The sequence below is a fragment of the Accipiter gentilis genome, chromosome 1 (genome assembly GCF_929443795.1).
Source record: "Accipiter gentilis chromosome 1, bAccGen1.1, whole genome shotgun sequence".
In the NCBI taxonomy this organism is placed as follows: domain Eukaryota; kingdom Metazoa; phylum Chordata; class Aves; order Accipitriformes; family Accipitridae; genus Astur; species Astur gentilis.
In genome coordinates, this window is record NC_064880.1 from 3,746,593 (window position 1) to 3,758,015 (window position 11,423).

General features: G+C 39.7%; 1 protein-coding gene across 1 annotated transcript; it reads right to left on the reverse strand.

Moving 5' to 3' along the window:
• Positions 1 to 5,193: 5,193 nt before the first annotated feature.
• B3GALT6 (beta-1,3-galactosyltransferase 6) lies at positions 5,194 to 11,350 on the reverse strand. Its single transcript, XM_049808270.1, has one exon. The coding sequence runs from the start codon at positions 11,318 to 11,320 to the stop codon at positions 10,277 to 10,279; it is 1,044 nt and encodes a 347-aa protein (XP_049664227.1). The 5' UTR covers positions 11,321 to 11,350; the 3' UTR covers positions 5,194 to 10,276.
• Positions 11,351 to 11,423: the final 73 nt, after the last annotated feature.

Genomic DNA, 11,423 nt, shown 5'->3' on the forward strand with positions numbered 1-11,423 from the left:
TTGACAACTAAAATCAATTGTATTTTCGGCTGATGAAACCACAGAAGAACTTGACTGAAAGGCGTGGGGGCACAGGGACTGGGGGTTTTGGTTTGTTTTGGCTTGTTCTATAAAAAATGTCCACTTCATCGAAAAGCTATTTCTCTTCCACCTGCCAACCCTTCCCCAACAACAACAAAGTCCTTTGATCTAAAATTTTTGGCCAGTTTAACCACAAACATACATAGACAAGAAAAAGTCATCCAAAGATTTTGGCAAACCATAGCTGCATTTTTTTCCATAGCAGGCACATTTAGTTATCTTTCCATAATCCCAAGTTATTGTAGCTCCCAAATGGTGTCTAAACTTCGTTATCATACCGACAAAAATGTGGCTCATCATTTTTAGTTAATTCGCTTTCTCCATTTTGGGGGCCTTTGTGGGCTTCTACAAAGGTTTGTCTTTAAAATCTGGGTGTGTATTATCAATCATTAATTACATGGAAAAATATGTTGGCTCCATCCTCAATAATTCTTTCAGAATTCTATTTTTGAATTGGAAAACGTTTTTCCTTTTCTCCCTGATCATCCATTTGAGTCTGCGTTAAACAGCAGATATTTATTAGAGAACATAGCTAGACTTTAGTCATAAACAACTGTCTTTCGACACTGCTTAGGTTCCCGCTTTGAGTTTTTGGTTTGGTTTTTTTCCCTTAAACCGAGGAACACATCCCGTTATGTGCTCTTAAAGGCACATAGTGACATCTAGTGACCTAGTTGTATAAAGCAAGTAAACAGCAAAACTATGGAGAGTTCCAAATAGATTATCTTTGCTTCAAAGGTCTGCTTCAGTAACAAATTTGAAAGTTATTTTGAATTATTTAACAAAAAAAAAAAAAAAAAAAAAAAAGGAAGAAAAGTGTTATTTTAAATCTTTGTGGCAAAGATGCAAAAAGAAGTGAGTTCATTATATGCATGTGAAAGATTCTAATTTGGATGAAAATGCATTTTTAAAAAAATAGAATACACATTTTAATTGCATCAGGGAAAACAGATGGACAGTACCCACGTGGGGATATCCCTTTAAAACAGTTGGGCCTAATCCTCATCTGTAGCTGATTTGTTGTTTCCCAGCTGTTTCCCTGAGGTCAGTAATAAGGTGAGGACTAAATGGTCTTTATAGAAGCAGCAAGAATAGCTGTACAGGGTTTTTTTGTGTGTGTGGAGTGTTTGAGCTGTGATAACGGACATCATCTTGTAGAAGTCATGTTGGGTAAAGGGCTTTTATTTGCAATCTTCTTGGAAAATAAAGGTAAGGTAGATGAGTTGAAAGGCTTGTTTTGGCTCTCAGGCAGATAGTCTTTGAACAGTGCTCCTCTGCCAACAGTTGGGTTGTTGCAAAAGAGGGTGGGTTTGGATTTAGAGGAGAGGTAATGTCTTGCTTGTCTATTCTGGAGTCTTATGTCATGGGTTGGGAAGCTTTCGGACTTCTCTGAAAACTTAAATGGAATATCTGGTGTTGTGCATTAACTGCAAACCTTCAGCTGATGTGACCGATTTAGCCCCGTCTCGCTTGCTTCTCTTTTGCTGTGTACGAACTTGCTTTGGGGTTAGTAACCCAGCACTTGATGAAAAGCCATCTGAAGGGCTAATCTTTTTTTGACTTAAAGGCTGGCAGTTACCATTGTAACTCATTGACAACCCAATAAGAGCACCCAGATATCCATGACTTGGGGAAGTTCCAGATGGAAACAAAACAGATTATTAAAACCAGGTGATAGTTAGATGGCTTAGTTCTGTTGTCACAAACAGGATGAAAATCGGTTGGATTTGTACGGTTCTGGCATGTTTCTTTTGAAAGGAAGAACTTATGATCAGTTTGTGTGCAAGATTAGTAATTCTATCATCAGCTTCCTCCTTAGTAAGAGGAAGGCAATAGCCTAACTGCACCAACAACTGGTTTCCAGCTTCTTCTAATCTGTTGCCAGGTTCCTACATGATCTTGGACAAGTTACTTCCCCTCTGAGCTGACTTGTTTTCACTGTAAAACTGAAACACCGTGTGCCCTTGGACACCAATTGTCTCTATTTTTCTATAACCCATTAATTCTATTTTTAGGCAGCTTCCTTGGTTACTGGCAGAAATCTGAATATATATCTTCTTTGGTTGGTGGACCTGGGCAGCCTGTTTTGAGAAGCAGCTCCCTTGACTTGCATTATTTGTCAGTCTTCTCCTTATGTTCACTTCAATAGCGATTTGATCATTTGTGTTGGAACTAAAACATCGAACATCACGTAGCAAAATAACTCGCCTTAGATTCAAGGTTTTATGCTTGTGCCTTTATTTACTTTAGATTGCTTGTCCTTGGAATAATTTTTGAACAAGCTTTCTTTGGAATTGGATGACTGAGTTTGAAGCAAGCTTTGAGCAATGAAAACTTGCTGAGTCCCGGAGACAATAATTTAAAGATACAGGGTGGCTAAGTTCCAGGTAGAGCAAATAATGCATAATTCATGGTGACTCCCAGCAAACTTGGGGCAGGGAGGGACTTGGACAAAACCAACAGATCTGCTCCAATCTACTTGCTCCTGGTTTCTTCAGAAACTTGTAGGAATTGATAGAGCCTGATAAGCAAAGATTATTCTTTTGCTATGACTCTAGGCACAAGTGGGGTGAATAAACATCTCGGAAAAAGAGAATAAAAATGTTTATCCTGACCTTGAGTTGGGGTCAAAAGCTCATTCCCCTGTTCTTGCACTGATGTGGCTGTCTCCTTGCTACTTGAGAAGTGCCAGAAGAAATACTGATGTCTTGAAGTCTAGATTCTGTTTCTGCATCCCAGCGCAGTGGCAAAGCAAGGATAAAGGCTGTGGTATTGCCCTTTGTCCGCAGGGCATGCTGGCACAGCAGGACTGAACACACTTTTTTTCCCATTAGGAACATCTTCCTCGGTACTGTGCTCTGCTCTCCCTCTTTCTCGACTGCCTGAGAAACTGCTGAGGTAAAGGAATAACGAGAGTTTCCTACTGAATGTTTTTTAGTTTTACCTAAGAGTACGCTTGGGCACTTCATGATTGTAGTGCTTAGTTGGATGTGATTATTGCAAATACTGAATAATGTGCAGTATCGCTCAAGTCAGATTTCCTTATCCCCTCTTACTGATACGTAAATTGCTTTTTGGCCAAATGTAGATTAAGGCGGAGTTTGTATTGTGACCTAGATGTTCAAAACCATGTACAGATTATGAGTAAACTGGGAGGAGAATCCAGCATCGTTTTTGTGGCTCTGGTTTTTCCTACCTTAGCTACTGCTGAGGAGCAGAAGCACTTCTGGTGACAGAGCCTTTTGAAATGATACTGCATCTGATTAGATAGATGTAGGATTGGACTATTTTACTATGGTGGCCCAGAAAAAAGGGGAAACCCTGACGTATGTGATGAGCCAAACTGAAATAGCTCTTGTTGACTTGTTTAAAACGGATTCTTCTCTTCTCTGTACCCTGATAATTAGTAGACCAATATCCCCACCATGACTACAGCAGAACCAACATGCTGAAATTGCTTCTCTCGCTGCACATAGAAGTATTAACTATGTTAAATCCTTTGGTGTTTTCAGTACCTTGCATATAACCAGGTAATAAGTTTTCTTGATATTGTAACTGGCTACATGGTATGATCTCTTACAAGCTATTAGTGATGATTTTTCAAATACTCTAAGGAATTGCAAAAAAATTGATTGAAACAACTTCAGTACAAAGTTGCTACATGAGTAAAAGTAATAAGGGATCTGCTGACTTACATTTGTTGGCCCCCAAGTCTACACAGTGTACCCAAGGTTACTAATGAGGACAGGTTAGAACTGTTCAAGTGTGTTTTTAATGTTTAATTATGGCATTTCTAATTGACAAGAGTTCTTTAACTTGATTTACCATTGGAATTACTATTTCAGTAAAAGGGGAGACTGCATGTATTATTTGGCAATCGTAGTGCTTTATGGATTTTAATTAAAGCTCAATACCACGGCTGCTGGAATGAGGTGAGTATGAAATTTTGAATTTAATTATGGCCTACAGGCCAGGATGCAGCCATGGAATCCAAACCCCCTGCTCCCTATGGTCGCTTGGCTTGTCTTAAAAATTCCAGAGCATTGAAATACTTCCTTGTTCCAGTCTGTAGATGAGAAATTTCCAACTTGCGCTTCTGTTCTTAAAATGAACAGGCACGTGTTTATTTAGCAACATATCTATAAATATCTTACAAGATGCAAATCTTACTATTTGCCTTACCACAGTTCTGAATTATACAATGTACATAAAACTGGATACCTGTTTCTCTAAATGAGAATGCCCCTACTGCCTGCAACTTCAGTGCCTTATTTCAAGGGAAGGTACTCTGCACACTTCCTCTCCTCGCTTAAAACTACTTAGATATGGCTTTTTCAGGTGTGCCATACCTTTTACTACCTTCTGCAGAAAGAACATGAGGTATGACACCTGGTCTCTTGAAAAAGGCTTGTGAATCCTCACAGGCTTCTGCATAGTGGGAAAATACAAATCAGAAGTGGCTTAAAATGTGCTAATTTTAGAAGTTAGATACGTCCTTACTGGGAATTTCTACGTATGTAGATCCTGAGATGTCTTTGATTTCAGTGAAACAGCAGCAAGAATATTGTGTGGCAATCTTGATTCTAGTTTAAATAAATCTTCATCAGACCTTAGTGTTTTTAAGTTACTAATGCACTGGAGAAGTGTTTTTATTACTGGAGTGTTGAAATGATTTGAGCAGGTGTTATACTGAAAATATTTTCCAATTCCTTGTCAGAATGTTGCTAGTATTTTTGGTTTTTAACATAAATCGGGACTGTAGCCAATGGTGTTTATGGATGTCTAACTGCATAGAATACTTCTTAGCTAAGACCAGAATCAATACAGTATTTAGTCAGAGAAACCCTTTTTCCAACTGCATTAGTTTGTCATGCCCCTATGTTGCTATCAATGTAAAATTAGGATGAACAGGTACCTCTATTTGTGTATACAATGTGCCACTAGCTACTTCAGGGTTCTGGCATGCTGATCAGTCATTATTACTGATGTTAACTGAAGCATTTTTGTGCAATTGCTTAAGACTGAGCCAATCCTCTGTGCCTCTCAGTGGCATAATAAAGTGAAAATAACCACGCTGGTATCTTACATAGAACAAGCAATCACCTGTACAGCAAAAATCTTTTATTAAAAATCACAGCACACAGATCCTTGGCCAGTAAAGGCATACATGAAAGGACATAAATACATATACAATACGCTTACGCAATTACCAAGAGTTATCATCGCAGATAGCTTCATGTTTCTAGCAGTTTATTTCCTATATCAATGCTGAGCAAATAAACTGTGCCACACCCCACTCCCAAATGGTAAAGTTATGTGGCTGCAAAAAATGTGCAATTTCATTCAACTGTTTAAAACATACTCAGCACAGTACCCCACGCTAATTCTGTTTCATAAAGGCACACTTATGTAGTATCCTTCAGCTTCAGATAGACTACAAGTAACAGACTGATCCATTTCCAAGTTTTCCTAGACATTACCTAAATAGTCTGTATTAGAAAGTAATAACTGGCATATTATGTTGGCATAAAGTAGTTCAAGTTCCAAGGTAAAAGCATATCTTACACAGGTACATGTAGCAACGGATTTCAGTCTTGCAGGCAGTGTTCTAAATAAAATATATAGTAGTGTAGGTGTTGACAGTTTGTCAAGCATACAGCAATACCAGAAACATATTTCAACTCTGATGCTGGAGCTGAGCTGAACAGAAACTAATAGAAATGCAATTCTTAATCATCTTCCCGTGCTGCTGGGCTTTTAATCAAATCTGCAAAGCTAACACCTTGGCCCCCAAAACATTAGCGTTAGCAGATAGGAAATATAAATTTAAATGCTCAAAAATGAGGCATTTCAACTACAGAAAATGTAACATCTGTCTAAAGTATGACACATAGAAGCTGTATTTGAGCAAACTTCACATGAACAAGGCTAGACGTTCAGAAAAGAAAGTATTCAGTTACAGGAATAGTAATTTCTAACTTGGGTTTGGTTTTTAAAAATCTTTAAGTGACTATAGGAATTCTTGGAAGCTTGAGGGTTTTTTAACTGGAACTGTTAGTTTATTCAGTATGGCAATTAATGTTTTAGCTACTTATTTTTACACACTAAAGTAATTAAGTCACGTTGCATGTAACTTAAAAAAAATCACTGGAAAATAAAATCAACTTTCTAGCTGAGTTTATGCCATTGTCAGCTTTAAATATTTCAGTATCAAGTCTTGGATACTATCATGGAGAGGGCACGTCATAAACAATTAATTTCCCTACTGTATCTATTAGCTCTGGTAGAACGCTAAATGCACGATTTAAAAAACTAATTTTAAAAAAATTCTGTAAATAATAACAAAAAGTTCAATAGTGTTACAGATCAACTCAATGGCAGTCCTGAATGGATACCAACATAAGCTTATAGACTTGACACAGTTGCCTAACTTATAGTAACATGCTGATATCTAGCAAAGCTAAAGTGATAATTTTTGCCCATACTAACAAGAATATTAAAAATGGAAAGTATTTATGAAGAAAAAACTTAGAAATCAGCAGAAACACTACTTAAAAAAATAAAAAGCCCAACATATTGCTAACCTATTGCCACTAAGAAGGGCTACAAAAAAGACGACAAATCTGTTCCTGGATAATTTAGTTTTCACTAAGGCCCACAACAAAGTGTTCCACTCTAATATAGCTGCTATAAAGACCAAAACCTGCTTATTTCTCAGCAGCACTTAAACATTCTTTCAAATGCTAGACCCACTGAAGTCAGACTCCTCCCCTTGACTTTCAAGAGAGACAAAGATTACATCATGGTTTTCGAGTATGAAAACATCACATACTAGATTTCTGAGATGACGTCAGGAAATACGGGACCTAGTCCTTAGAAGATATGAAAGACTGCCTTTAATTACTACTTTGAAAACATTCAATTCGTATGTCGTACAAAATATGCTTTATATTTTGCTTTAGAAAAAATGGGCTCAAAAGTTAATTTTGGACTGAAACTTTAAGTTTTAAAACTTTAGTGACTCACTCATGCAATACACAGATTTTTCTTGATTGCTCAAAATAACATTAATAGGTCTTTCACATGCAAATTCTTTCCAGTAAAATATAAAAAAAAAAATCCTGTACTAGTTAATGTTTTTCTGGGGTTTTCCACACATGTGGGATGTTTGCTCTCTCCCAAATGATTCAATGTGCTTTTAAAATATCAAAAAAGCCTAAAAACTTCATCTTTTACTTTTGTGGAATTTCCCAGTTAACTGGGATTGAAATCTAAGCCCTGTATTTGCGGTAAGGGGATGTCTAGTAAGAAAACTAAAACCACTTACCAAAGGACAAGAATCTGTCAAGCCTTCCATGTTAATTTGTTTTGCAACTAGAGCAAAACATGGGTAACCTTAAATAGAAAAGGGTATAACGAAGCTGTGTCAGACCAAGATCCAGATATTAAGTATGTAAGAGTGGTCGCCATCATTTCTGAGCTTCATCTTGCAAGTGTGCAGGCAGTACGCCTAGGCAGGCAACGGGCTGTGCTGCTGTCAAGAGATCTGCTATGCATGGTACTTCACCTCACACTTGTGTAAGAAACACTTAAAGAGAATTTCTTTAACTGTTAAGTATTTCTATGCACAATGTTTTCCATGGGGTCAAATATCAGATGGAGATCCAGCATTTCTCTGCCATTAATTTTGCTAGCAATGAAAAACACTTTTTTTTTTGGGGGGGGGGGGGAGTTGTGAGTAAGGAGAGTCAAAGTCAACAATGTAAACAACTTCCATGAGCACAGTTATTGATAGAAATGGATAAACAGTACATTCTTACTAGCTTGAGAGACATGCAACAGACTTTTGATCTGCAGCTCAGATCACAGTACTTTAAATAATGGCTTGTACACCAAGAAATTCAAGCACTGCTTGATATGTAATTCTCGTGGACATTACAGTACCTCCTTAAACAAATTTAAAATGACATTTAACTATCTCATTTTTCCTATACATAATACATTTTCAATAATTATAAATAAATACTCACATTACAAGCATTTAATCACATATATACACACAATACTAGTGAACCCCAAATGGCAAACAGATATTTTTTAAATGCTAAAACCAATTTAAATTTCCTGTAATCTTGTTAAATTCTTGTTTTAGAATAGTATACCTTGCTGAAAAGCACATCTGCCTATCTGTCAACGCATAAGCATGCATTAGAATGGACACATGCTAAAATAACTTTTTTTCAGTATCTTAATTTGTTTTAGAAGGAAGTAAAAGATTTGTTCAAATTTTCAAAACAGCGAATTATCATTCTCTGCAGAAGACTTTTCTTAATCCTCAATAATTTCATCAAAACAAGAAAAATAACACCACCACCACCACCCCCCCCCAGTTGATTCCTTTGGTATGAACTGCAAACTTGCTAATTTAAGAAGCAAAAATACAGACACATTAGCACCCCTCCCTTTTTTTTTTTTTTTTGCAATGTTTCTCTTCCTGCAGGTGGGAACAGACACTGACTTAGGCAGAGGAAGAAATTAAATTGTATGAAAGTGCAGTGTGCAACAAACAGTAAAACTGATAATTAAGAATGCCCTTCAGGCATAAAGTAAAAACTCTGCTTATACTGAAAGATCTGTAGCTGACAAAGGTTACTGGAAGTCAGTAGCTCTGTAGTAGTACTGAAAAAAAAAGTATTTCTCTGTATGAGAGCACCTGCCATTCAAAGATGTTTGAATTACAGGCTTACGTAAAGGTTTGAAGATAACTAACATGGTGAAATTGTGTAAGTGATCTCTTCTACAGCCAAGACTGTCCTGTCTGTATTTACTGTTCAATACTGCATCTGATGCTGACAAGCTCTGTCAGTACTAGAATTATTTGTAGTGTAGACAGGATTTAGGAACATAATCCCATTTACTGACGTATCACTTGAGCAGTTAACTTAGACCACCTGTAAAATTATTTTTAGTTCCACTAAAATGTGCTATTGGAGAGAAGGAGGGAATTCACACAGTCTAGCTTCAGGCATCTAAATGTGACTGTTGAGGGATTAGTCCCCTTAGATTGCAACGTATCTCCTGAAAAGAGAGACAAGGTTCTCCTCAAAGAGGAATTTAGGGGGTGGGGGAACCTATTTCTCTTGACTACAATACAGAGTTTACTTTCTTAGCTGAGGTACCCATGTTAGGGCAATCTTGTTTGAACTCCAAATAGCTTCTGCCGATCTAATCCTGCCAATTTACATTTTACAGAAGTAATCCAGAACAATCTAAGTCTGAAGCCTACAACATCTGACCTTGTAGCAGTCAGATTACTTACTGTCAGGAGGGGAAATGTTTCTTCATACACAGTGTATTTGGAGGATAAGCTAAGAACAACACCTATGCCTAACAACTGAAGGCTAGCTTTGTCACATAACTATTTGCCCCCCAAATAAGATAATATATTCTATATCTGCCAAATACTGTAACTCATCCACCTTTCTAAATATAGACTTACTCCATAGCTGCCAGATAATTTATGTACATGATGTCTTTAAAACAACAAAAAGCCTACAGACAAGTTACACAGAAGGTCTAATAATTCCATTCTTGTAAATCGGAGCGCTTGCCAAAGAACAGGCTCTCTCCCTCCCCTAACACAAATACCCTAGGTAAAATTGTTCCCTTTACTTGACTGCTTGTGTCAGTAACCAGCCACCTGTTCCCACTGGCAACAGCAGCTGATTTGCAGCCCCATTAAAATCTTCAAACCTTGCCAAACTGACACTTCTTCCTAGCCAAGAAATAAACAGCAGATGCTAGTTTCACAATCTTATAGATAGCATAAAGGCCTGTCATGATCTTTAGCAAATAAATCTTAGAATCTGTTAAAAATCTTCCAGTAACTCTTCATTCAAGTTATCTCCCCCAAATTTTCTGTACTATCCACATTTTTGAACCCATTATTTGCCTTCAATCCTGTCGTATGAGCCTTTCCATGCTTTTTGTCATTATTTTTTTTTTTTTAAAACATCTCTACATCATGCCACATCAGTAGCTCTTAGGAGTTTCAGGACTTCATTGATTGTGACATAACGAATCGTGCAAAATCTTTTGAGTAATTTTTAAGCCCTAGTTACTGAGATTCTCCCCAGGGAACAGTAACCAAGCTCAGAGCGTCCATCGATATTCTGCCTTTTCCTTCCTCAGACTTTCACGGGATGCCATCTTTCCTTTGGCAACACTGTGAAGGAGGCACTCCCCAGTCATACATGTAGGAAAGCCTGAGCTTAACCTCCTCCTTACAGAGCTTTCCTTCTTTAGCCAGGGTCTGGTGCTTTTCCAGCATGTCCTCGATGCTTTGCTTATGCGTTACTATGTACTTATTGTTGCAACCTCGTGACTTATACTCAGTGTCAAAACGAGGGTCGTGCACTCTCTTCACATCGATGGGAGCCAGCCACACCCCCAGGGAGACATCTTCACTCTGCCACATGTTCAGGTAGTCTCTGCTAAGACGCAAATAGTGCACCAGGTCTGCAGAAATCACATAACCGCCACCCAGAGCGTACGGTAGATAGTAGTCACAGAGCACCCAGGCGCTCTCTTTCCATTTGCCACCGGATTTCACTCGTCCGCGGCCAGAAAAGAAGCCCCAGTAGAGGCGACGCGGCTCCTTGGCTCTCAGCTCTTCCACGAGCACATCCAAGCGTACGAAGGTATCGTCATCAGCCTTCAAGGCGAACTGGAAGTCCAGGTGCAGATCCAGCCAGACGTAGGTGGCCAGGACTTTCGCGGTCAGGTTCTCGTAGGAATCCCGCAGCTCTGGCAGGAGGAGGAGGTCTTTGTGCCGGCTCTGCTCTAGCTCCAGGCTACGAAGCTCCTCTGCCCCGAGCCCACCCGTGCCGATCACGAAGCGGCTCCAGACGTCATCGTGGGGGGGACGCCCGGCGGCCGACAGCCACGTGCTGCGGATGATGCTGCGACGCTCGCTGTACTTGGGGCCACTGGTAATGAGGACGGCCAGGAAAGCGGTCTCCTCAGGAGAAGATGGCGGGGCTGCCGGGGGATGCGGCCCCCTGGCACCCCGCGGCGGCAAGGCCGCAGGTTGGTTGTGAGGGAGCCCGCGGGGGGCCGGCGGAGGCCGAAGGCCCTCGGAGGTGCACTTGGCCAGGTAAAGAAGGACCACGGCGAAGAGGGACAGGCCGCCCAGGCCCAGGGCCGTCTTGTGGCGGCACAGCAGCCGCAGCAGCTTCATGGCCGCGGGGCCTCGACGGCCGGAGCCTTCCCCCCCCCCCCCCGCCTCTCCCTTCCAGGCCCCCGAGGCCCCGCCCACCCCGAAGATTTAGGCGGGAACGGCA

What these genes read in the sequence shown, in the direction of transcription:
- B3GALT6 (XM_049808270.1), bottom strand. Translation starts at nt 11,320, where the DNA reads ATGAAGCTGCTGCGGCTGCTGTGCCGCCACAAGACGGCCCTGGGCCTG.